This window comes from Anser brachyrhynchus (assembly GCF_964034855.1).
Source record: "Anser brachyrhynchus genome assembly, chromosome: 7".
In the NCBI taxonomy this organism is placed as follows: Eukaryota; Metazoa; Chordata; class Aves; order Anseriformes; family Anatidae; genus Anser; species Anser brachyrhynchus.
The window spans coordinates 14,065,266-14,093,140 of NC_137701.1; the positions used below are offsets into that span (position 1 = coordinate 14,065,266).

A 27,875-nucleotide genomic window follows, 5' to 3' on the forward strand; every position below is an offset into this window, starting at 1 on the left:
TCTGGTGTAAATTTATGTGCAAATGTCCTTTATTATGTGGCCACCACTTACTTCCAAAATACTGTTTTTAGAATACAAATGTCTGTAGATATTCAGGATTGTTTTCATATTACATATTTATACATGTGTGTGTGTATATATATGTATATATATATACATGCATATAGAGTGTGTGTATATCTTTAACACTGAGACATTTCAAAGGCTAAGGTTTCATATTCAAATGTTTAAAAGATAAGGAAACAATATAATTGCTTTCCTGGTTCTAAGACCATCCCCTCCTGTGTGTTTATGTTGTGATACAGCCTTTAATTACACAATCAAATATTTCCCCATGGGATTCCTAGTTTTTGAACATAGCTATGAGAACAGACAGAGAGCATTAGCATTCTTGATTGCTTATCATAACAGTGATCTCTTCAGCGTCCCAGGTTTGGTGCCCAGAGGATGAACACCTTGCAGGCAGTGACAAAACAGTGAGCTCTTAGGCTGTCATGCTGAAGCAGCTTTGCATAGCGGTAGAGAAGAGGTTTCAAGACAGTTTTTACTTGCTATAAGCAGGATACTATCCTTTCTGCTTCTGATTTCCCACTCTATACCTTGCAATTTTAATAATAGTATTACAGGCAACAATCTGATGCATAGTGAAGTGGAAAATGTGAAAATTCTGTGTGGGTTCCCACCGGTCCATCTGCCTGGCTGGAATGTTTTACCTTCACAGCATGGACTTTGGCACTTGAACTGACATGAACATTGATAGCGGTGGGGAGCTGATGCTTCATCTGGAGGGAAGATGCACTGTGGGCGAGGGCCTTAAGGGAGGAATTGTCTGAACGTTTCAGTGTTTGCTGATGGAAAGGGAAGATACTGGAATCCTGCATCCTCTTTCTGGCTCCTAGGGAAGAGTTCTGTAATGTTTACAGGCTCTTTTGACATTGGCCATGATTACCTATTTTTGAACCGGTTTCCTTTGATTTCTCAAAATGTTCCATGGTAATAGGATAAATGCTAATTTTTTCAATATAGAAATAGGAAGCATGCGAAAGACTTTCACTTTTGAAAATTAAATTACAGAGAAATAAAAGAAGAAGCTTCTTCAAGCATAGAAACAGATTGGAATACTTCTGTGTGAATTAATATTACAAACTTATGTTTCTAGTGGCAAGTTAATTGAAGGAAAAATATTATTCCTCATGATGTCATTAGCACCATCAGCATTTTTCTTTCTGCCTCATTTCTGAGGAAAGCTAAGAAAACAGCAGTAGAAAAATTTGCGGGTGGCAATATGGAAGCTTAATTTTAAAAAAAATACCAAAGATACTGTACAAGTGTTTGGCAACTATTATGGCAGAGATGCCTTAGAGGAGAAAGAGAAATGCCTACTGTGGTAAAAGTGCCTGTAGGGAGCAACAGAAGTGCAGGGCCAGGTTCAGCCAGATGACCTGCTTCTAACCAAGTACTAGAAGTGTTAGCCCGCACAGTTTGCTCTGAAATGCATTCTCAGTTATTTGTGTGTGCCTTTGACGAAATTATCTTCCTACATAGCGTCTGTTGTACTCGGGTTTTGGAACAGGAATACAAGCTCAGTACTGATGACGAGGTCAGCACGCTGCTGGGAGCCGTGCTTTGCAGGTTACCAGCTGCTCCCCAGCCAGGAGGAGGTCATCTCTATTTTAATGAGTTGTGGCTTCTCTTTCTCCCTCTCCTTCTCCCTGTCTTTCCTCTTGATATTTGTAGTGATATTCTTTTATGATGGAGTTGGTGGACTTAAGAAGAATATTATGTCTGAAGTAGTGGTAGAAATTAGCGGCTTCAATACAGAACCGTGTATGTGCTGGACGCCTTCTAAATGGCATGGGCATTGGTTATACCTCATTTCTTTAACCGGCTGCTGGAAGAGTCAGTAGCTCTGGGAGCACTGTTCTCTCTTTCCCACCCAAACAGCCTAACAGGTGGGCTCTTAGGGTGTTTTGGGCCTTGTAACAGCTTTTGTTGATTTTGCTTTTATGTTTCAACTAAATCTGTTTTACATTGGGAAGCTGAAGTAAAGTGTTTTTTTTTTTCTTTATCTCTACAGGAAAAAAAATATAATTAAAAACTCAGAGTGAAAGAAGCAAATGGGCTAACCTCCTTTCAGTTACAGTAACATGAACTTGAAGAAACTTTGCTGATACCTTTTGTGTACAAGTGTCGCTAGAATTTGGCTCAGTAATGAACTCTTTAATCACTAGTTTTCCTAGAGACTGCAGCTAATCCTCTCAGCATGTCTTTCTATGAGTTTATGCTATTGCTTTTTCATGCTATATAGTGAAAATCTGAAGTCCCAGCCTGAAATTTGTGAAATATAGTGAAAGTCTGAAATCCAGTTTGAGATTTCAAGGTAGTGTCACACAGTTTATGTAGTCTCTTCTGTTTGTATTTGCCACTGAAGAAATACACAAATATTGATGATGATCCCAAAAGATCAAATCAGATTGCTGAACAGTAGTTATACATCTTTAAAGTCAGTTCCCATATATATATAAGTAAATATCAGGCAGTAAAATAGTCCTTGCTGATAAATGATGGGAAATCATAAGCAGTGCTTTACCCATCCATATTAGCTTGAGATGCGTTTTACCACTCTATCGAAATGTTCAGTTACCCTTGTTAAGAAATTAGTATCTATTTATAAAAGTTGCTCAACAGTGTGATGATGGTAATTCATACTGTAGGAATGACTTGGACTATTGGAACAGTTGACAACATTGTTTTAAAATGATTGCAATGGCTCAAGATAAGCCAGTTTAAGGTTTGTTAAGAAGCAAGTCTCCTTATATATATTTTTTTATCTGTTGGGTGCCAGGAAAGTTCTTTGCAGATATTTGGTGGATGCACAGGTACCACTACAGATAAAAAGCCTCTCGATGGAATGGTCCATCAAGGAATGAGAATGCAATGATCCTTTTTATCTGTGTTTTTCTACTGCTTATCTCCACAAAACTTTATTTGGGATTTTTTTTTGGTAGCTGTCAGGCCTGCATGAAGCAACTGTTCACACGCTTCTAACAGGAGAAAGCAAGTGTGCCAGTAGGGACAGACCTGCTGAGTAACCAGTGCAGCTCAGGGTGCCCTTGCCCTGGGCCATGCCAGGAGCAGAGGAACAGCAAAATCCTGTTCCAGAAGGGAGAAAGGTGACAGAATGATACCAGAGTGGACAGAGATGTGTTGCTAACCCTTTGAATGTAAGAATAGCTATACTAGAACAATCAGGTTTGGGCATTAAATAACATTTGGCAAAGAATTATGGAAACGGTTACTGTATGTATGGCAATGGGAAGGTTGTGAATGGCTACACACTAATTGTGTGGTCAAGCAAAATACAGCTGATGTTACAGCAAAAAGCTCAGCCCCTCAAAACCTACATTTTCTTAATGCTGAGATGGTGCTAGGCATCAAAGGCCTAGCTGACACAAATATATATATATTTATATATATACATACATATATATATGTAACATATATATATAAAGATAAGACAAGAAAATATAAATTATGATTAAGCAATTCAATTCACAAAAAAAAATAGAAAAGTCAAAATTAGAATTTCCATGCCAGCAATTATTCATCTTCTTACACTGTAATAGTATTTCATACTGCTTTGTTATAACATAAGGTCCCTTTATGATGTTGTGCTTTTAAAATATATATAATGTCTATAAATGTACATACTTTGAATTCATAATTTAGATAACAATTATAACTTTTATTTTTTAATCTCCACACAACAGAAGTCCCACCTATTATTGCACAGTATAGTGCTCTGTGGCAATAGTTTATTTTCTTAGTGAAACTCTATTTTACCAAAACTGATAGTGATGGCATTTCTTTTGACAGAACAACTTTAAATTTGATGGTGTCATGATTACCATGAACTCTCTCTTATTTAAAGGATTTATCAGATATGAAGTGTGTGTTATTTTTGATGGGTAATTTTTCAGGTGCTTCTCAAATGTGAAACTCCCTGTTTTTTTTTTTAACCAGCTTTTTAGTATTTCCACTTACCATTACAGTTTCATAAGAATAGAAGGTGATGCCTTTTAAACTTCTCTCTTCTTATCTGTTTCTTTGATGTCTGTCCACACTGGGAATTTGAATAAATGAATCATGTTTAATTTCTCTTAAAAGCGGTTCAAGCAGAATGAATTTGTCTGTTTATTCAGCTAGTGTAGACTGGGATAAATTTTAATTCAGTCTCATCTAAAAATTTACCCAATGTTTAAGCCTTGTATCATTATATATTTCATGGATTTAGAATAGCTAGGTCTCATTACAGTCTTTTAAGGAGTACTTTTAGCAATATATGACAAGTTTAAACATAGTTCCCAAACTTGGCTTTAAAGCCAAGTCTTGTAATGCCACATTCCAGTGATTCAATCTGCAGTAATGAATTTCTATATTAAAGTGGCTGAATTTTTATGTGCCTGAAAGAAGCAAGACTGGGGTGTCAGGGGGAATAGCACCAGGCTAACCATTTAAGACACTAATGATTTTTTTTTCATGAACACTCCCCCCCCCCCCCCTTCCCCAACAAGAACAAAAAAAATAGAGAGATACATTTTGGCAAAAATCATATTTGATTAAAAAAAAAAACCAACTCAGTGAAACTACTTATTTAATTTTCAGTTTTCCATTGTTGTTTCAGGTTGTCTGATATTGTACAGTTTGTCTGTCTTTGTGAATTAAGTAAAGAGAATCATATTAAAAATGATCCAAGCACTGACACAATTTAAAAAAAATTTTGAAATACAAATAGGAAACATTATTCATCACATCGCAGCATTACCACCAAATTATACTTTAGACCTTACTCTGACCCTAACTTGACCTTACTCTGACCTATCTCTAACTGTATCTCTAACTCTACCTTTACCCTTACTCCAACTCTAACTCTACCTTGACTCTAACTCTACCTTTAACTCTAACTACCTTTACTCTAACTCTAACCCTACCTTTACTTTACATTTACTCTAACTTTAATTTTACTCTTTTTACTCTGACTTTAACTTTACTCTAACTACCTTTACTTTTACTCTAACCCTACCTTTACTTTACATTTACTCTAACTTTAATTTTACTTTTTACTCTGACTTTAACTTTACTCTAACTACCTTTACTTTTACTCTAACCCTACATTTACTCTACATTTACGCTAACTTTTTATCTCTTACTCTAACTTTACTCTAACTTTACTCTAACTTTACTCTAACTTTACTCTAACTTTACTCTAACTTTACTCTAACTTTACTCTAACTTTACTCTAACTTTACTCTAACTTTACTCTAACTTTACTCTAACTTTACTCTAACTTTACTCTAACTTTACTCTAACTTTACTCTAACTTTACTCTAACTTTACTCTAACTTTACTCTAACTTTACTCTAACTTTACTCTAACTTTACTCTAACTCTAACTTTACTCTAACTCTAACTTTACTCTAACTCTAACTTTACTCTAACTTTACTCTAACTTTACTCTAACTTTACTCTAACTTTACTCCAACCCAAACTCTAATGTTACTCTAACTTTACTCCAACTTTAACTTTATCTCTATCTCTACCTTTATCTCCAACTTTACTCCAACTTTACTCCAACCCGAACTCTAAATTTACTCTAACTTTACTCCAACCCAAACTCTTAACTTTATCTCCAACTTTATCTCCAACCCGAACTCTAACTTTAACTTTACTCCAACCCAAACTCTAACTTTACTCCAACTTTACTCCAACCCAAACTCTGGCTTTACCCTAACTTTATGTCTAACTTTATCTCCAACTTTACTCCAACCCGAACTCCAACTTTGCTCCAACTTCGCTCCAACTTTGTTCCAACTTTACTCTAACTTTACTCCAACCGAACTCTATCTTAAACTTTGTTCCAACTTTGCTCCAACTTTGCTCCAACCCGAACCCGAACTTTACCCGAACTTTACCTCTAACTTTACCTCTAACTTTACCTTCCTTTACTTTTACTCTAATCTTACCTTTACTCTACATTTACTCTAACTTTATTCTAACTTTAACTCTACCTTTACTCTTTCTCCAACCCTAACTCTAACTTTACTCTGACTCCCTTTACTTTTACTCTAACCTTACATGTACTCTACGTTTACTCTAGCTTTAACTTTATTCTAACTTTAACTCTACCTTTACTCTTACTCCAACCCGATCTCTGACTTTACTCTGACTTTACTCCAACTTTATTCTGACTTTACTCCAACCCGAACTCTCAACTTTGCTCCAACTTTGCTCCAACTTTGCTCCAACTTTAACTTTACTCCAACCGAACTCTAACTTTAACTGTGCTCCAACTTTGCTCCAACCCAAACCCTAACTTTACCCTAACTTTACCCTAACTTTACCCTAACTTTACCCTAACTAACTTTATCTCAACTTTATCTCTAACTTTAATTCCCTTTACTTTTACTCTAACCTTACCTTTACTCTACATTTATTCTAGCCTTAACTTTATTCTAACTTTACCTCTACCTTTACTCTTACTCCAACCTGAACTCTTACTCTGACTTTACTCCAACCCGAACTCTTACTCTGACTTTACTCCAACCCGAACTCCATCTTTACACCATCTTTACTCCATCTTTACTCCATATTTACCCCAACACGAACTCTAACTTTATCTCTAACTTTACTCCAACTTTACTCCAACCCGAACTCTAACTTTATCTCCAACTTTACTCCAACCCGAACTCAAACTTTACTCTTATTTTAACTTTGCTCCAACCCGAACTCCAACTTTACTCCAACTTTACTCCAACTTTGTTCCAACTTTACTCTAACTTTACTCCAACCAAACTCTAACTTCAACTTTGCTCCAACTTTGCTCCAACTCGAACTCTAACTTTACTCTAACTTTACTCCAACCCGAACTCTAACTTTACTGTAACTTTACTCCAACTTTACGCCAACCCGAACTCTAACTTTATCCTAACTTTATCTCCAACTTTATCTCCAACTTTATCTCCTACTTTATCTCCAACTTTACTCCAACCCGAACTCTAACTTTACTCTAATTTTAACTGTACTCCAACTTTGCTCCAACTGTGCTCCAACTTTACTCCAACCGAACTCTAACTTTAACTTTGCTCCAACTTTGCTCCTACCCAAACTCTAACTTTACTCTAAGTTTACCGTAGCTTTACCCTAACTTTACCCTAACTTTACTCTAACTTTATCTCTAACTTTAACTTTATCTCTAACTTTAACTCCCTTTACTTTTACTCTAATATTACCTTTACTCTACATTTACTCTAACTTTATTCTAACTTTAACTCTACCTTTACTCTTTCTCCAACCTGAACTCTAACTCTACCTTTACTCTGACTCCCTTTACTTTTACTCTAACTTTACATTTACTCTACGTTTACTCTAGCTTTAACTTTTTTCTAACTTTAACTCTACCTTTACTCTTACTCCAACCCGAGCTCTGCCTTTACTCTTACTTTACTCCAACTTTACTCCAACCCAAACTCTAACGTTACTGTAACTTTACTCCAACCTGAACTCTAACTTTACTCCAACCTGAACTCTGACTTTACTCCAACTTTGTTCCAACGTTACTGTAACTTTACTCCAACCTGAACTCTAACTTTACTCCAACCTGAACTCTGACTTTACTCCAACTTTGTTCCAACTTTAACTTTACTCCAACCGAACTCTAACTTTACTCCAACCCGAACTCTGACTTTACTCCGACTTTACTCCAACTTTGTTCCAACTTTACTCCAACCGAACTCTAACTTTAACTTTGCTCCAACTTTGCTCCAACCCGAACTCTAACTTTACTCTAACTTTACTCCAACCCAAACTCTAACTTTACTGTAACTTTACTCCAACCTGAACTGTAACTTTAACTTTACTCCAACCTGAACTCTAACTTTACTCCAACTTTACTCCAACCCGATCTCTGACTTTACCCTAACTTTATCTCTAACTTTATCTCCAACTTTATCTCCAACTTTACTCCAACCTGAACTCTTAACAGTATCTCCAACTTTATCTCCAACCCGAACTCTAACTTTACCCTAACTTTACCCGAACTATAACTTTACTGTAACTTTACTCCAACTTTACGCCAACCCGAACTCTAACTTTATCCTAACTTTATCTCCAACTTTATCTCCAACTTTACTCCAACCCGAACTCTAACTTTACTCTAATTTTAACTGTACTCCAACTTTGCTCCAACTTTGCTCCAACTTTACTCCAACCGAACTCTAACTTTAACTTTGCTCCGACTTTGCTCCTACCCGAACTCTAACTTTACCGTAGCTTTACCCTAACTTTACCCTAACTTTACCCTAACTTTACCCTAAGTTTACCCTAACTTTACTCTAACTTTATCTCTAACTTTATCTCTAGCTTTAACTCCCTTTACTTTTACTCTAATCTTACCTTTACTCTACATTTACTCTAACTTTTTTCTAACTTTAACTCTACCTTTACTCTTTCTCCAACCTGAACTCTAACTCTACCTTTACTCTGACTCCCTTTACTTTTACTCTAACTTTACATTTACTCTACATTTACTCTAGCTTTAACTTTTTTCTAACTTTAACTCTACCTTTACTCTTACTCCAACCCGAGCTCTGACTTTACTTTTACTTTACTCCAACTTTACTCCAACCCGAACTCTAACGTTACTGTAACTTTACTCCAACCTGAACTCTAACTTTACTCCAACCTGAACTCTGACTTTATCTCCAACTTTATCTCCAACTTTATCTCCAACTTTATCTCCAACTTTACTCCAACTTTACTCCAAGCTGAACTCTGACTTTACTCCAACTTTGTTCCAACTTTACTCTAACTTTAATCCAACCGAACTCTAACTTTGCTGCAACCCGAACTCTACATTTACTCCAACTTTACTGCAACCCGAACTCTGACTTTACCCTAACATTACCCTAACTTTACCCTAACATTATCTCCAACTTTACTCCAACCTGAACTCCAACTTTACTCCAACTTTACTCCAACTTTGTTCCAATGTTACTCTAACTTTACTCCAACCGAACTCTAACTTTGCTCCAACCCGACCTCTAACTTTACTCCAACTTTGCTGCAATCCGAACTCTGACTTTACCCTAACTTTACCCTAACTTTATCTCCAACTTTATCTCCAACTTTACTCCAACTTTACTCCAACCCGTGCTCCAACTTTGCTCCAACTTTGCTCCAACTTTGCTCCAACCCGAACTCGAACTTTACCCAAACTTTACCTGAACTTTACCCGAACTTTACCTCTAACTTTACCTCTAACTTTAACTCCCTTTACTTTTACTCTAATCTTACCTTTACTCTACATTTACTCTAACTTTATTCTAACTTTAACTCTACCTTTACACTTTCTCCAACCCAAACTCTAACTCTAACTTTACTCTGACTCCCTTTACTTTTACTCTAACCTTACATTTACTCTACGTTTACTCTAGCTTTAACTTTATTCTAACTTTAACTCTACCTTTATTCTTACTCCAACCCGATCTCTGACTTTACTCTGACTTTACTCCAACTTTACTCCAACCCGAACTCTTAACTTTACTGTAACTTTACTCCAACCTGAACTCTAACTTTACTCCAACCCGAACTCTGACTTTATCTCCAACTTTATCTCCAACTTTATCTCCAACTTTATCTCCAACTTTACTCCAACCTGAACTCTGACTTTACTCCAACTTTACTCCAACTTTGTTCCAACTTTACTCTAACTTTACTCCAACCGAACTCTAACTTTAACTTTGCTCCAACTTTGCTCCAACCCGAACTCTGACTTTACTCTAACTTTACTCCAACCCAAACTCTAACTTTACTCCAACCTGAACTGTAACTTTAACTTTACTCCAACCCAAACTCTAACTTTACTCCAACTTTACTCCAACCCGATCTCTGACTTTACCCTAACTTTATCTCTAACTTTATCTCCAACTTTATCTCCAACTTTACTCCAACCCGAACTCTAACTTTACTCCAACTTTACTCCAACCCGAACTCTGGCTTTACCCTAACTTTACCCTAACTTTATGTCTAACTTTATCTCCAACTTTACTCCAACCCGAACTCTAACTTTACTCTAATTTTAACTTTACTCCAACCCAAACTCCAACTTTGCTCCAACTTCAACTTTACTCCAACCGAACTCTAACTTTAACTTTGCTCCAGCTTTGCTCCAGCTTTGCTTCAACTTTGCTCCAACCCGAACCCTAACTTTACCCTAACTTTACCCTACCTTTACTCTACATTTACTCTTACTATATCTTTCTCCTAACTTTAGCTTTATCTCTAACTTCAACTTTAGCTTTATCTCTAACTTCAACTCTCTTTACCTTTACTCTACCTTTACTCTACCTCTACCGTTGCTCCAATGTTACTCCAATGTTGCTCCAACGTTACTCTAACTTCACTCTAACTTTACTCTAGCTCTAACTCTAGCTCTAACTTTAACTCTACCTTTACTCTAACTCTACCTTTACTCTACCTTTACTCTAACTCTACCTTTAACTCTACCTTTACTCTACACTCTACATTTAGTCTTACTCTAACTTTACTCTAACTTTATTCTAACTTTATCTCTAACTTCAACTCTTAACTTTACCTTTGCTCTCCTTTACTCAAACCCTACCTTTACTCTAACTCTACCTTTGCTCTAACATTGCTCCAATATTACTCCAGCGACACACCAATGATGCCCTAGTGTTGCTCCAATGTTACACCAACGTTACTCTAACTCTAACTTCACTCTAGCTCTAACTCTAGCTCTAACTTTACTCTAGCTTTACTCTAACTTTAACTCTAACTTTAACTTTACTCTGACTTTACTCAAACTCTACCTTTACCTTTACTCTAACTTTAACTTTACTCTACCTTTACCTTTACTCTGACTTTAACTTTATTCTAACTTTAACTTTACTCTAACTTTACTTTATCTCTAACTTTAACTCTACCTTTATTCTTACTCCAACCTGAACTCTAACTTTACTCCAACTCTAACTTCACTCTAACTTTAACGCTAACTTTAACTCTAACTCTAACTTTACTCTAGCTCTACCTTTAACTCTACTGGTACTCTAACTTTAACTTTACTCTAACTCTATATTTACTCTACCTTTATTCTAACTCTACCTTTACTCTACATTTACTCTTAAAGTTAGACGAAAGTTATAGTAACTTTAACTTTATCTCTAACTTCAACTCTAACTTTACTCTACCTTTACTCTAACCCTACCTTTACTCTAACTCTACCTTTGCTCCAGTGTTGCTCCAACATTACTCCGATGTTGCTCTAATGTTACTCCAACATTACTCTAACTTCACTCTAGCTCTAACTCTAGTTCTAACTTTACCTTTAACTTTACCCTAACTCTACCTTTACCTTTACTCTACCTTTACTCTAACTCTACCTTTACTCTACATTTACTCTTACTCTAACTTTAACTTTATTCTAACTTTATTTCTAACTTCAACTCTAACTTTACCATTACCTTTACTCTAACCCTACCTTTAACTCTACCTTTGCTCCAATGTTACTCCAGCGTTACATCAATGTTGCTCTAGTGTTACTCCAACATTGCTCTAACTCTAGCTTTACTCTAGCTTTACTCTAGCTTTACTCTAACTTTAACTTTACTCTGACTTTGACTTACTCTGACTTACTCTAACTTTGACTTACTCTAACTTTAACTGTACTCTAACTCTAACTTTACTCTAACTTTAACTCTTTACTTTCTATCTTTACTTTTATAGACTTTCATTCAGGTGTGGGGTTAAGGTTACAAGGCTGATTCAAAACAGGAAACTTGATTAAGACACTGATAGCAAAGCAAGACTGTATCAGTTTGGCTTTGAATGGCTGTGCTGAACTTACCTAGACAAAAAGAAGACTTGCTTTCGGGTTTTGGTGCCTTTTTCTGTGTGTTGGCAATGAAAGATTGGGGAAAGCTGCAAATGAATGTGCATTCAGCTGTGTTTGAGCTGATCAGCTCCCATAGATTTTAGGAGGAAAAGTAGTTTAGTACAAGTACAATTTTTTTTCTCATTGCTGTAGTAACAATTACATGTTTTATAGCCCTGACTTTTTCAAATTTACAATTAAAGAGTTTTCATTGTGTTTTCTTTCAGATTCTTCTCATTCTTTTCATCGAGATGAGACGATAGTTATTGCCCTTGCATCTGTCTCTGTACTAGCTGTTTTGATTGCTGCTCTGTTCTTTGGATACAGAATGCTTGCAGGTAGTGTTTGATGATCCTATTTTTTTATATTGTTCTTTTGACTGTTTCTCAAAATTTTATTTGTCTTGTCTTCTCTCCCAGTCCCTATTACATGTTTGTATGTAATGCTTCTTTCTCCTCTTTGATATTTTATGATATCCCTTTCATAACGGTTCAGAGAGATTTATAATAATTTCTCTAAGTTGGCATTTTGAGGCTCATTTTTCTTCGACAAATCCTCCACTCAACATAGACAGCTTAAGTGAAGCTGTAAACATGCTTTACACTTACTGCCAGTGACATTCAATTATCAAAACGTGTGTAGCAGGTAGCCTTATGTCTGTAGTTACCAGCACCTTCACTACTGATCTTACTGACTCAGAAAAGTTTAGAGGATTCCTTCTTATTTGTTATGTCCACATTATGTGTTTCTACCAAGTCCCAGGTAAGTTTTACTTTTGCTTGTAATATGGCCAAAAAAACCCAAACCCATCCTCAAACTGCCTGATTCCCTTCCCACCCCTTTCCATACAGGAGACCGTAAACAAGGTTTGCACAGTATGAACATGATGGAGGCAGCAGCATCAGAGCCCTCTTTGGATCTGGACAATCTAAAATTATTGGAGGTACATGTTCAACTTGTTTCTTAATCTTCATTTTTATTCAGTGAAAGACTTGTGGTCATATCACTTCTCACCTATAGTTACAGCAATAAATGTTTCAGTGCACTTCTGTAATCTTTTCTTCTAAATCACAGTTTAAAATCAAGAAATAGAGAGTTACAGCAATTATGTTTTGCCTGGCTTTGGTAGCAATATTGTTGGTATTAGCTGCAACACATTCTACCTTAAAAAGAAAATATTAAACCGTGGAAGGTAACGGATGCAAGGGGAGTTGGAATGTGCTGTATTTCAGCATTGCATCAAAAATCCTTCTTTTTGCTTGACACTGTTTTAAGTACAATATCCTACGGTAGTAATTGGCAAAGCTTTGGTAACACTATTGGAGCACAGAACTGACTGCAGATAGGGCCATATATTTCAATAGTAGTGCTTTTACGTATTGTCATTATTCACAGTGAGGTACTCTGTATTTCCATGGCAACTAGAGGCCAACCAGAACTTTCCACTGAGCTTGGTGTTATATGTATCACCAGAAACCTGCAGAATTTTATGCTTTCAATTGTTATACGTGGTAGAACTTGCATGGAATTTTTAAAAGCTTTTTAGCTAAAAATAAATCAATAGAATGACTGAAAGAAATTGAGTGATGCTTTTTTTTCTTGTTGCCCATTAGAAATTACAGCTACAGATGCAGGCTGCAGACATGTAGTCCTCACTGTGGTGTGCTCTGGGCAAACAGGGAAAGCAGACTAACTTGCAAAGAAATTTGGGTGCCCTCTGCCAACAAAAAGTACTTGAGGTAGAGTTTACAAGAGTACAAAGGTACATATTGTAGAAGTGTGGCAAAGCCACAGATGAAATTACTTATATTGATATACAGTCTTGGAGAAAGCAACAATTTTGTTGATGGAGAGATCTACAGGATCTTCTGTCCTTTTTCTCAAATCCTAGGAGTTGCCACCTCACCTCCAGTCATAGGGTATTGCAGGACAAACTCTCTTCACCTTTGTTTGCTTTTTGTGTCTCTGTGGGTAGAATATATTCTGTATTTGTACCTTGAGGTGATTTACTGTCACTTTGCAATCCACATTGAGGACTCTGCCTAGTCTGAAGAATGGAAAGTCCTGCCTGTTAAATGATACTTTAGTTTAGAAAACTTTCCTGTTAGATAATTTTATCATCTTTAAAATCATTACTTTATAATCCCTTCTGCTTTCCCCTCCTACTCCATTTGTAAGCATTTTAAAAAGTAAAAAGATGCTTGTTTCACATTTAGATGTGCCTGTAAACGATTTGAATTCAATAGATTCTTAAATTCTTATGTAGTTAGAATGTTTTGAGGTTTAGAAACTAGGACTCTTCATGAGGGTGGTCCAGTGTTCTGATTTAGAGCAGAGATCACATCTTTCTTCAGTTGCCATGGAGATGGAAAAGGCTTTTCTGTGAAGACTAACAGTGGAGGCTAGAATAAAGATTCACAGGTAGCAGCGAATTGGTTATTTCTTTCTGCTAAAACCTGTTTACTTCTTTTGGTATCTATCTTGCACTGCAAATGCATATATTGTCATTATTAACCTAAAATGTACGGCTTGTAAAGTTACCCTAAACCTAAAATGTGTAGCTTAATGCCTGCGATCTCTGGAGTTAATTAAAATTGATCACATAAAAGCTATAAATGTTTAGTAGTCAAAAGTTTAATTAAAGAGCTTTTTCAGCATAAAGCTTATTGATTTTATTGATATCCCATATGAAGCTGCTGAATAGATTATGATTTATTTATTAGGTGTTCAGACTATAGATCAATGTAGTAACATAGATCTAAGCAGGCTTATGCTAGGGTTTTCAGCTCCAAAATAACTTTTATGACAGTATTCTAATTCTGATTTTCAATACAAAATATTCACTATTTTAACAGTGTAATTCATTATAAAGGTTGGCATATATTGTTGTAGAGTTAAAACTTTGATTTTGCCTTTGTTTATTACTTAGTGAACTAATTATGTGATTTTTTTGCAGTTGATTGGCCGGGGACGATATGGAGCAGTGTATAAAGGCTCCCTAGATGAACGCCCAGTTGCTGTGAAAGTATTTTCTTTTGCTAATCGTCAGAACTTTGTCAATGAGAGGAACATTTACAGGATTCCACTGATGGAACATGACAACATTGCCCGCTTCATTGTGGGAGATGAGAGATTCACTGCAGACGGGCGTATGGAGTATTTATTGGTGATGGAATATTATCCCAATGTAAGTGTTTCAAAGAAATCAATTGGAGTAGTTTAGATTCCTAAGAATAGCCACATAAAAAGGATGCACTTCAGTATTGGCCAATAATTTTGAGTTCTTCTTGCACAGTAGTAACCTTTGCCTGGTGTAATGTGAAAATAATCCATATAAGTTACAATTTTAATGAACCTTAGTGTGGCTTACTGTAATACCCTTTAAGGTTTCTCAGTTACTACTATCAAATGTAGTCTTAAAATGTAGTCTTAAATTCTTGGTTGTAATATTTTGCTTTCGGTTATAGTTCATTTTTTTAAATCAACTGTGGAATAATCGAGGACAGTATTTGAAGAGTTATTTTGCTTAAAAATAAATTAATACACTTAAAACTACTTAGTATTAAAACATTACACCTCTATTATGGTACTTATAACCTCACTTAGTAGCTGTAAATGGCAGGGTGTTTTTTTTTTTTTTGAGTACAATGAAACATAAGGGATCCTGTTACCTTTTTTAAGCTTTATAGGGAATACCATATTTATTTTGTTGTACCCTATATTGATGATATAGAAGAATTCTTTAGAAAGCAGGCTTACTTTCAAGGACCGTATCTTCAAATTTTCTTAGCTAACTGGGTGCTTACATCCTCAAATTCATTGATCTGAGTTCCTAACTGTGTGAGTGTGTGCGTGTGAGTACACAGAATGAAAATATTTTTAAAATGCACACCATAAATGTGAATTGCTTATCACAGAAAATCATAAAATACGTGTTTGAGGGGTTGCATATATGAAAACGCAAAGATTTACATTTCACATTTTATTTATTTATTTTTTCCTTGTGTGTAGAAAAGGTTTTTAACTGTTCTGTTAAATAATACTTTAATGAGCTTTTTGGTCTCAAGTAAGTGAACTCATTGTATTTATTCCAGTGTGCAAAGGTGATGGCTGAAGCTTGATTTGTTAGGGGGGCAGTAGGACAAAAGCTGCTTATTCAAGTAGCAAAAAGAAACAGAACAACCATAAATAGGAGTAATGATGGCCTTTTTCTTAAGATGTTTCAAGTTCTACCTATATGCTTGTGTTGAAATTTAAATTGCATTTGTGTATATAAATATCTAAATATATATGCAAGTTTAAGAAGACAACCTATCACTTCACAAATATAGAATGAACATTTTAATTGAAAATTTTAAAGTGAGAACATACTTGATTGTGTCAGTTTATAAGAGATGGACATCTAAGAAGAGATTGCAAAGACTAGAAATGACTACAGAAAAGGATGGTCTTGTCCATGCTGTATGCATAGTGGCAAAGCACTTTGGCTCTGGCCTTCTGTGGCAGGGTAGGCTTATTTTCAGCTGAGTTGAGTGAAATCAAGTGAGTATTCTGTTCTTGGGAGGGCTTAACATAACTGTCTTAACAGGTGATCTGTTTTTGCTGGTTTCTTGAATTAAATGATTTTTAGTTGAAATGTAATTTGGTTGAAAATTGTCTTGTTGCTTCTGTAAACAGGATCAGTTAACAATCTGATTAAATGCACATATGAAGCTTATAACATCATATTATCAGATTCTTTCCCAATATGGTATTAAAAACAGCAAGATTAGCCTAAAATCAATCCACTGGTGGCTTGGAAGTCATTGGAAAAAGTGCACAGCAGGTGTAATTAATGCACAGTATGGTCTTAATTCAGTGAGCAGATGTTCTGCTGTATGCTGAGCTAACAGCAGGGAAGGAACCCTGCTGTGGAAACCCTACTAAAAGGGAATGGCACCATTCAAACTATACTCATAAAACTTATTTCAATAAGGGGCAACCCATGCAAGATGTGCAAGTGAAATACTCCACATCCAAAATATCATTCTCCCTGGAAAAACTTCTCTTATTGAAAATAGGAAAACACAAAATGGAGCATTTTCACACAGAAAATTGTTTTTGTTGTTGCCTGGGTGAAAGCGAGGCATACTAGATTAAACCAAATCACACTATTATCCAAATGCATTCAGAAGGATGAAGGTAGGGGAGCAAGTAATAAAAGGGAGGATATGTGTATAGACTAATCAACATGCTATTGTGATGGTACTGTGAGGTATGGCTGGTGAATAAGCAGTGAGTAAGTTGCAAGGGATGGCACAGCACGAAATACTGAATAGTCATAGAATTGTGCCCCTCGCATTCAAGCATTCATGTCTTTTTAGAACAAATGAAAAATTGTTGTAAAACACATAGTAGAATCTTATGATTGTTAGAACAAAACCATCATTTTAATCAAAAGCCATAATCAGAACAAATATCACCAATTGAACATGTAACTCATGACTCTGAAAAAGAATAATCTCATTTACAAATCTCTCACTATCTTGACTAAAACTTTTCCTGGTTGTCCTTTATATGGAACTTCACTAAGAACATAAAATCACAGTCCTCAGACAGCTTAAAAATATATAGCAGTTAGAAAACTTTGGAGCAAAAAGGTCTTGAAGTTGGTTTGAGATCTTTATACACTATTTCCCAGTTAGACTACAACAGTCCTGTTGCCTCCATGAGAATGGGTTGGAATCTCAACCCACAAAACCAAGAAAATCTTTTACTGCACCTAAGTTTCTGGCAGTCAGTCCTTACATCTCTTGATTTTATTTTTTTGGGGAGGAAAAAAAAAAGTACAGTATATATAGCACAGTAATTTGTTCAAAGCAAACGAGGAAACTATGTTCTAATACCAGAATTGCTCACAGCCTCTGGAGCTTTGCACTGTGAGAATCTTTGCAATGAGCACTGTAGCAGGAATCATACCTGAACCCAAAGAGTCTAGTGCTAGGCAGGAGCCAAAAACTAAGTGGGAGGAGTATACATCAGAAGTGGATATATTTTGAACTGTGCAGTCTATCTTCATTTGCCTTAAGTTTATATGTAGACAAACTATTTTATCTCAGTATTTCATATTTTACAACTTTGCCTTATCAAATGTGGACTTCGGTAGAGAGAGGATTAAGCCTAAGATTTAGGCCTCAAGGAGTAACAAGAATTTTTGCGCACCCCTGATTTTGGATTTGGGGTTTGTTGCTATGGTAAAACTGAAAGGGAAAAGAAGCTTATGTATGCTTGTATTTCTTAAAGCTTTAAAAAATAAGGTAAAATTCTTTATAATTAATTACTAGATGGATTTTCAGCATGTTGTTACTAAAATGTATTCAAAGTTGGTATGACAGCATTTTAAGCAATGAAAAAAAAATGTTGTGTAAACCTGTGTGAGTGATGTTTGGTCTGTGTTTTCACCAAGGAGGTTATCTGTTTATGGGCTCCTTATTCAATACAGTCTAAATCTGAGAAGTTGAAAGATTTTTGTAATTATATTAAGGAGTGTAAATAACTGGGGTTTAGTTTTAGTGTTGGATTAAAAAAAAATTCTAAGGCTTCAGTCATTTTAAATTATGGTATCTATGTACATCCATCTGAATTGTGCCTGTGTTACATACCTGAATGTTGACTCCAAATGCACTCAAATGGCAAATACCCATTGTTGTTTTTTTAATCAAATGTCACTTAACTGATTTTGTAATAGTGTTTTTTATTTGCAGCTGTGATAGTAAGATGCTATGTACTGGTACATCTTTGAGATTAAATATTTAAACAGTCAAAAGGGGATCATCAGTAGTCATAAATAACCATTATAATACATGTGCAGAGAAGGCTGGTCTTACTGTTATTTATGCATGGGTGTTTGCTTTGTTTAAACTGAGCATATTGTTATTGAGGACTGTACAAAAAAAACTGCTCAAAGATGTTACAGTTTGCAGGATCTGGCTCTTGTTTGAGTTTCTAGAATATTTCAGTGTCACAATTGACACCCTTTCTTCTGGTTTTCTTTGAAGATTCTACCAGAAATCAATAAACAACAACAACAAAACAACAAAATACAATGTGATGTTCTTTTTTGCTGTTTCTTCAGTGTATGTGGACTCACTCCTATTTGGAAGCTTCTTTTTTTTGTTGTTGTTGTTGTTTCAATGAATAAACATAGGATAGCAGGGGAGATGCAAGTCAGGGATGTTCTCTGTTTTTCTGTAAATACTAATGGTTCAAAGTCTGATAATTAGTCACCCTGGCTGCTATATTTGCAGGTACCTTTCTCCTTCTGTTGTTCAGAGAAAGAACTTCTACAGAAGAGTACAAGAAATGCATATATTGTTTTTGTTTTATAACTGTCATTACTCCTAAAGGCAACCCCTATTATTATGCAATGTATGATGAATTTTCTGTTCTACTTCCTTACATAAAACAAATGGCACCACTAAAAATTAGTGAAAATCTTGTGTTTTATAATATCTGGGTATACACAGAAGCAGTTGCAGAATTATACCTTTCAGGAGCAATGGATAAAACTGTCCTTTTTAAAGATTTGTACTTAATTATTCAACTTGATAAAGATTTTAATTCAGTATTTATTTTATTTTATTTTTGTTAGGGTTCGCTGTGCAAATATTTGAGTCTCCACACAAGTGACTGGGTGAGCTCTTGTCGGTTGGCACATTCTATAACTAGGGGCTTGGCGTACCTACACACAGAGCTACCTCGAGGAGGTAAGGCCGGGAAGGGATGCTCAAGTGTTCATGATATTCCTATTTCTGTCAGATAGAAGATTCCTGCCTTTCTTTTTACTTTGTGACAGTACAGCGAGTAGGAATGCAAATAGAGATTACTCAGTACTTCTGATATGTTCTTTCCTTTGAACAATTCCCTGTTGTGGGCTGTGCCTATGACACTTCCATGAAAACAGGGAGTAAGAGCCAGCAGAGTCCCAGAGACAGGCAAGAGGAGGAGGCAGAGTTGTGCAGTGCTGCTGTATCATGGCAACAGATTACTGAAGACCTGAAGCACTGAATGTCTGTCGAACAGAGATCAAGCAGATGGAGTGTTCTGTTTGTTTTTTGCAGCTCAGGCACAAATCAGCACAGCATTTTTTTGTGTGTGTGTGTGAACTGTGTACATAAAAATAATTCAATCTTCTAATACCATTCTAATACCATTGCAGTTTTATTGTATCTCTTGGTATTTGCTGAAGGGTGTGAGTATAGTCTTCTCTGTGTACAAATGATACTACTGTTTTTTCTGTGTGTTATATTAGTGTTGGATCTGCTGACATATTGATATATATCTCTGCTCATCTGTTTCAGCCAGAATTTCAGCCATCTGAAATATCATGATTATATAACAGGTATTCTGATATCTGTGATATAACAGGCTGCAGAATATGGTCTGGCACGGAAGCATTAGCTTTTGGGCAGTAAATAAAAGGATGGTAATGTTAATTCCACATTAAGGTGCTAACATTTGGATTAAAGTCCCAAACCATATATTTCAAATGTTAAGCATCAACTCTAGCACAGAATGAAAACTGAAGATGCTGTTAGAAGTGCCAGACTGAAAATACCTAACTTGGTATTTCTATGTGCCATTGAAACTGCAGCTATCATCATTCTGAAATGTGCAGACAGGTGTGTCCGTTAGCAGCCAGAAAATGTGTAAACCTTCCATCATAAAGAAGAGACAGCCACAGGCTAATCTGTAAATGCTACAAAGGAGCTCATGGAGTAGAAAGAATTCCACAGTAAAATTGGTTCTATTGTGCTGGCGCTCTTACTAACTACATAAATTGCACATAAACTGGGAACAACTGAGATTACTCTTTGGAAAATATCAAATTCCTTGCAGGATTAACATGTTCAGCTCCTCTAGAATAATATTGTCTATGTATCTTCTGAATAGGTGCCAATCTCAATTATAATGTAAATAGCTGGTGCTGTATTTGACAGAGGACTGTAGATATGAGAGAGAGCATTTGGAATGGCTGTCAGGTCTGTGGCAGCAGGTCTATGCTTAAGTACACAATGTCTTCCCTGCCAAAATCATGCTGAAATATCCCTTGGAAAGCTTATTGGCAAACACTAAACCTGTATATAACAGTAACCTAATAAGTTGTATAGATATGGTGAAGCTATGAATGCCAGTCAGTTTTCAACAGATAGCATACTGTGGAGTTCATTATAAAGAAGCAAAAATGTTAGCTTTCTAAAAGATAAGTTGATTTTCTGTTTATAATAGGTGAGCAGACCTAATGAGGTTCTCTCCTTTTGCCGAACAGTAGAACTGCTCTAATAATAACAAGCACTTTCATATGTCCAAATAGACCATTACAAACCTGCAATATCCCATCGTGACTTGAACAGCCGCAATGTACTGGTAAAGAATGATGGAACATGTGTAATTAGTGATTTTGGACTCTCCATGAAGTTAACTGGAAACAGACTAGTACGCCCAGGTGAGGAAGATAATGCTGCCATTAGTGAGGTAAGTATAAATAAAGATAAGCCAGCATATAAAGGAGGACAGATGGGGAGTAACAGTATGGGAGTAACATTGAGAAAAAGTTGTTATAAGGTGAATATTAAGGTGGTACAATTCTTTTAAGGGGGAATTGGTGCAATAGGGGTAGAAGTGGCTGAAAACTTGACAGGATGAGACTGATTTTATTGTCAAAATACTGAAGTGACAGTGAAGGTCTGGAAAGGACTGCTGAGGAAGGCTACAGAATTTGCATCCTTTCATGATTTTAAAGGAACACTGTGGAAAAACATCTGCTAGATGTTTAGATATATTACATACATAAGCAAAAATATGCTAACATCTGAACATAGGCTACTCAAATACAGTGAGACTGTTTTAAACGAAGACTGAAAATCCCCCAAATGCTTCAGTATATTTGTTGTCTATGTGCTTTTACAGTAAATCTTTACATTTCATTCAAAGCATGTCTCGCAGTACTAATCAACGTCCCTTAGAAAGCATTACAGTAATAATACCTAGTGCACAGGTGCTCTTTTTAGATCTCCATTCGCTGAACGAAGAAACAGGGAAACCACTGTTTAAAATGCAGGGATGTGGAACAGCCCTTTGACAAAATATACTGTCCTGTAAGGGCTGATGAATGACAGCTCTAATCTAACATCGTCCCTAGTGGAAATAAATAGATGCCTTCTAAAGCTGTTAATAACCTTTGAGTAAGGAAGATGTAGGGGCAAGCCTTGCTGACAGTCCAGCAATAACAGAACAAGTTCCTTGTTCAGCAGCATCCCTCCCCTATTATGGTATGTACATTGGTGTTGAACAGAGTCATTTCAGGAAGAAGAAACATTTCTGCTATATTATCTTGCACATGAGAACACTGAGTAAGGGACAATGTTATTTTGTTACAGTACATATGAAAAAGTGACAGAGCTTGGGAAGGGCTTTATTATGACTAGGCTACTGATATGAGTCTAGAAGATGAGAGTATTTATTTGAAGAGAACTGCATTTTCCATCTTAGCTGTAGAAAACATCAAAGTAGGATATTTTTAAAAAAAAAAACAAAAAAACAAAAAAACAACAACACAGAAACCCAAGAACACAAAACCTTCATAATGAATTGAATTTGGACATTGCTTCTTGATTTGAAACTTGGATTTTATGTTTTTCCAGGTTGGTACAATCCGTTATATGGCCCCAGAAGTGCTTGAAGGAGCAGTGAACTTGAGGGACTGTGAATCTGCTTTGAAACAAGTAGATATGTATGCACTAGGCCTTATCTACTGGGAGATATTTATGAGATGTACAGACCTCTTCCCAGGTAACTGAAAAAACAATAGCAGTAGAAAGGAGTACCAGCAAGCAATGTTATCCTAGTCATAGCTTTTTAAGTGAAGAAAGGAAATATTTTTATCAGTTATTTTTTGCCATTAAGTCGGTGCCATCTAGTGTTCAAGATTGTTACTGTTCACACTCAAATACACTGTATTGTTAAGCATGAATCATGCTGACAGACTTCAAATTGCCTGTTTAAGCAGTTTGCAGGCTGCGTAGTAGTGCAATTTGAGTGCTATTTGTATTGTCCAGAGTTTATGAACATTGAGAGTTGGGTTGACGGCAAAGACAGTACTATGAGTATTTACAGCTGATACGGGGCCTGAAATATCTTTCAGACTTTCAAAATGAATAAATGGATGGGAAAGTGCAGTAATTTAATGTGGCCTTTAGCCATTCATACTTTTATTTATGATACTGACATTGAAAATTCAGGGAACTAAACCTGTAAAATAAAACAAAAGGAAATAAACTGTAAAAACTTAACGTGAGAAAGCGTAGTGACCTCCATCTTCTTCCTCAGCTATAGCATATAGAATTAATCTGGCATGCAATATTCCCTCTGTAGTCAAACAGCTACACATTACATGCAGGGACTTGTAATCTGTCTGGGCTTCCTCCCAGATGAAGTACACTCAGTCATTTACGTTTCACAGACATTAGGTGTTATCCTCAGGCTCCCGGACATCCTGAAGGTACCCCTCAATCAACAAAGTTTGAAGATACTATCCTTTGAGAGGTTCCCAAACAACACTTAATTCATTTGCAGTTAATTCAGCTTTTTTGGGGGTAGAAGGGCAGGGTTTGGGGGTGGAGTCACAATGTCTCGATAGACAGCAATTTTGATACTACCTTTCATCACTTGAAAGCTCTTGCCCTGCCTTTTTTTTTTAATCCATATATATATGTATTTTATTTTCATTCTTTCTTTTGCTAACAGGGGAGTCTGTGCCAGAGTACCAGATGGCTTTCCAGACAGAAGTCGGAAACCATCCCACTTTTGAAGATATGCAAGTCTTAGTGTCCAGGGAGAAGCAAAGACCAAAATTCCCAGAAGCATGGAAAGAAAACAGCCTGGTGAGATGGAATATTTAGAAATAAGCAATTTATAGGTTGTTATCTGGAAAGTAATTTTCAGTATGCATGAAGTGCCCATGTACTCTCTGTATACTGGATGAGGAACGTAAAGGCATTTTTTGACTTTTGACATCATATAAACGAGTAACACCGTAAAATATTTGGCAAAATGTAATTATAATCCTCCAATACTGAAATTTTATAAACATTGTAATAAACTATTTTTGAAGAGAAGTATAGTGCTCAGAATTTACAGAGGCTACATTTTCTAGCAATTGTTTCGTTATAACTACATTAGAAATTTTATAGGCTTCATTTGATCTACAATTTTTATTTTCTAAAGTATAAACAAAGTAATGTTGTTTGTTGTTTTGAATTAGTATAGCTATGGCTTAGAGTCTTGCTTGCTGCTGCAGGCCAACAAGTTACAGCAAGTCAGCTGAACTCTGGTGAGAGTCTGTGTGCTTGCTTTCATCTGCAGCAAAGGTGAGGTAATGCAACTCCTCTTAGCATAGTGGAGGTTGTTTGTCTTTTATTCAAAGCAAAGTAAAATGTAAACAGTTACTGGGTTCTACCTGATACACGATAGCTTGTTTAAACTAAAATAGATTGACTGCAAGTATGGAAATTATGTATTTGACTCATCTAAAAAGATATTTTTATGAATTCACTTTCTGAAGTAATGCCCTTCAATCTTCAGAGACTTTGCTACTTGATAAGTATGTAGCTACTGCACAGATAATGGGGAGCCTAAGGCCTCATCTGTGCTGCTACTTGTAAATACATATGAAACCATTTTCAGAGAGGAGCATAGCCTCCAGTGTTAACACTGTTATAAAACATGTTGCAACTGAGTTGAGAGCTTCATAGAGAGGTTTTCTTATTGCATGGTTTTGTCCAGACAATCTTAACAAAAGTAAAAACAAAGAAAGAAACAAGCAAACAAAACCCACAGCCATTTTGGCAAATGCAGTGTTGGAAGAACGCAAGCTTGACAGCTGTTTCTGAAGACAGTTATAACTAAAACAGTTTAAGGTTGGTTTTGTTTTGCAGACTACCATTTCCAATGTTTATGTTTTAAGAAATTGGTAGACTAATATTATACACCAAGCTAGTAACAATCCCTGTATTTAAACTGCTTGACACATTCTTTGGGGTGTAATAACCTACAGTTCTCTTACAGGCATCAAACAACCCATTCCACCCTGTGCCAGTCTAGGATGACATCTTAATAAACACTCTGAGATGTCATAGAAATATAAGATTCAGATAACCTAACTCTGGACCAAGGTCCTTACCTCCTTTGTCTCAGGCATGGGATAAAAGACTTCTGTCCATTATATAGAGCTACATTTACATGTTGTGTTAAAACATCTTTGTGCAAATTCATCTATTAGATAAATGTATTTATCCTTTTCCTTTTAGAAATAAAAATTAGAAACAATGTTTTATTGTTTAGGTCACGTAATTAAGGCACTTTAAGGATGTGGAATCCTAATTTTATGATTACTTTTGCAGTCTGCTTCTTGAACATGTGTTACAATATAGACCTTGTTTAGTGGTTATTGTTTTTCACAGTATGAATTAACAGATGATGTGCATAAAATAATTCAAGGCCTATAAACTGAATTGGGATGTTACCATCATTTCTTTCTCATTTTCCAAGCCAAAAGCAGGGACCAAGCTGGATCTCAAAGGTTGGGACTGAAGGCTATTAGTAGAAAAATAGAATAATGCAGATTTATTCCCTTTCATCCGTTTTTATGAGTTGTAGAACTTATAAATAGTGAACTTTAGTGTAGATCCCTTTGAACCTGAAATTAATAGAAAATACAACATTATGGTAAATGTGAAGCTCTAGAACTTCAGTCTTGTTAACTATCTGTACTGTCATAATTGTGGTCCTTTCAATATCCTTAAAACATTGACAGGAATGGATCATCTGGAAGAAAGACTATTAAATGCTAGTTACATTTATTTCTGGTGAAACTTTTAGGGGAGAGCTTTACAGAGGAGTAAGGCGAGAGATTAGGATGTCCACTGACTTTAAGATGCATGTAAATTGTGTCTAAATCAAGTACTAAAAGCTGAATGAACCCTTTTTATTTGGGTAGAGAAAACTTACCCAGTACAGTATCTCCTCATTGTCCCTGAGGGTGCTTTTAGATTCATGTCCCTCAGCTAGGAGTATTTTGGTTGCTTAGCCCTTCTTCAATCGACTATGGAAAGGGAGGTGATTTACTTGTGTGGTGGTTCATCCCTGCCTGTGTAGCCATAGCTGCATCACTGAGCAGCAGTGACTTGCCAGATGCGAGTGATGCCAGGAGCCTGCTCTGTGGGCGAGGAGCTCTTCGCGAGCAGACAGAGCTACTCTTGTCTTTCACTGCCAGGAGTGAACACGGCAGTTCTGGCACAGAAACAATCAGCAGGGCCCAGTGAATGCTTTAGTGCCCAGCTGGGACTACGCACTGTCAGTAGTGCTGGAGAAGTTAAAGCTGGGCTGAGATATGAGACATTCTGGCAAATTATATTCTACCCATGGGCCTTAACTGGCAGTAGGGGCCCATAAACGTCTGTCTTACTGTGCTCAGGATGCAGTGGAAGTACAAATGTTCAGAGCTCGTAATTTCAGTTGTCTCCTTTCCAGGTCTCTGACCATATGGCAGCATGATTTGGAGGTCTTGAGCTCTAATCCTGACTGTACCATTCATCCCACAGTGTGATCCCAGGAAAGTGTGTCTGTTGCCATTTCTCCATCTGTAAAACAAGGGCAGCAATAATCTCCTCCCATAGTGCAGACAAATTCACTGACATTTCACTGAGGCATTTGGATATTAGGGTAGTGTGAAGAAGAAGAAAAGCATGATGAAATGAGCAAGGCTGTGTCAATTGCATACAGTGCAGGGCAGCAAGGCAGGGACCATTTAGCTGAATTGTGAGGATAACCATGGCAGTGTTTCCAGAGCATCGTCAATCCTTTCTACATGGCTTTCATAAAGCAAGGAGAATGAGCATGCACACATAAGAGAGGGTAGGCTGAAGGGTTGCATGGACAACTGTAAATGTAACTTTTTCTAAATAATTGTCTTGTCTAAATAATACACTTTGGGTGTGTGTGAGGTATGATAATGGTAGTCCTTCATATTGCTGTTATTAGGGTAAACTAGCTTTGAATGAAATTGTGTTGTATATCTTCCATGTCTCTTTCTCACCAACTTGTGACTCTTCATCCACACCCATACAGTATGCTGCCATAGAACAGTAAATCAGAAGCATGATATAAAGGGAAAATAATTTAAGAAAGCGGGATTTTGTTTGTCTCCCGGCAGGCCGTGAGGTCACTTAAAGAAACAATTGAAGACTGTTGGGATCAAGATGCTGAAGCTCGATTAACAGCCCAATGTGCTGAGGAGAGGATGGCAGAACTCATGATGATCTGGGAGAGAAATAAATCAGTTAGTCCAACAGTCAATCCTATGTCAACTGCCATGCAAAATGAGAGGTAAGAAGAGAACACATTCGGTTTTAGTTGGCAGTGAATGTCCAATGCTTAGCTCACTCCAGAAAGGAAGCTAGAGCACGCTGTTCACTTCATGTTTCTGCACCTGTGAAGTGGATGTGTGTTATGTGAACTAGCCTGCACATGGGCATTGTATGATATGATCCTGATTGTTTTGTATTGCATGAATCCACAAAATAAACAATTTTTGTGGCTTTGGGTTCTTAAGATCTCCGATATATCCCCAAAATTCAGACACCTTGTATGTAAACAACTGTATTTATCACAGAGGGGCCTTTTAAGATGCATTTAGGCAAGCTGTCCAAACAGGCTTACAAAGACCTGGAGTCCGTGAATTGTCTCTAAGAGATTTTGCTAAATGATTCATTAAATTTCTGTTTAAAATGTTCTGCTAAAAGCTATGAATGTTCAGGCAGTAAGAGTTCAGGAAATTTCTAAGACTCGAACCTATAGCTATTCATTTAAAGAACTACAGGATCATTTTTTAA

At 36.4% G+C, this 27,875-nt stretch overlaps 1 protein-coding gene and 1 long non-coding RNA gene across 4 annotated transcripts in view; one reads left to right on the plus strand and one right to left on the minus strand.

Annotated features, from left to right (window-relative positions):
• The window catches only part of BMPR2 (bone morphogenetic protein receptor type 2), a 113,170-nt gene that overhangs the window by 74,984 nt on the left and 10,311 nt on the right, over positions 1–27,875 (plus strand). The window contains exons 4-11 of the mRNA XM_080600353.1: positions 12,174–12,284; positions 12,798–12,889; positions 14,903–15,133; positions 19,577–19,691; positions 21,299–21,459; positions 22,629–22,776; positions 23,731–23,867; positions 27,197–27,369. Of these exons, the coding sequence (XP_080456479.1) occupies positions 12,174–12,284; positions 12,798–12,889; positions 14,903–15,133; positions 19,577–19,691; positions 21,299–21,459; positions 22,629–22,776; positions 23,731–23,867; positions 27,197–27,369 (1,168 nt within the window). The remainder of the gene's footprint in view (positions 1–12,173; positions 12,285–12,797; positions 12,890–14,902; positions 15,134–19,576; positions 19,692–21,298; positions 21,460–22,628; positions 22,777–23,730; positions 23,868–27,196; positions 27,370–27,875) is intronic.
• Positions 5,607–12,160, minus strand: LOC308198307. Of its 3 annotated transcripts, none has more exons than XR_013953809.1 (3): positions 10,070–12,160; positions 8,159–10,012; positions 5,607–6,728 (listed from the first exon to the last, which is right to left on the minus strand). It is a non-coding gene; the product is annotated as an uncharacterized lncRNA (long non-coding RNA). The 3 variants fall into 3 exon arrangements; XR_013953810.1 differs by having other exon boundaries at positions 8,159–8,756; positions 8,839–12,160; XR_013953811.1 differs by having other exon boundaries at positions 5,607–5,971; positions 6,390–6,728; positions 8,159–12,160.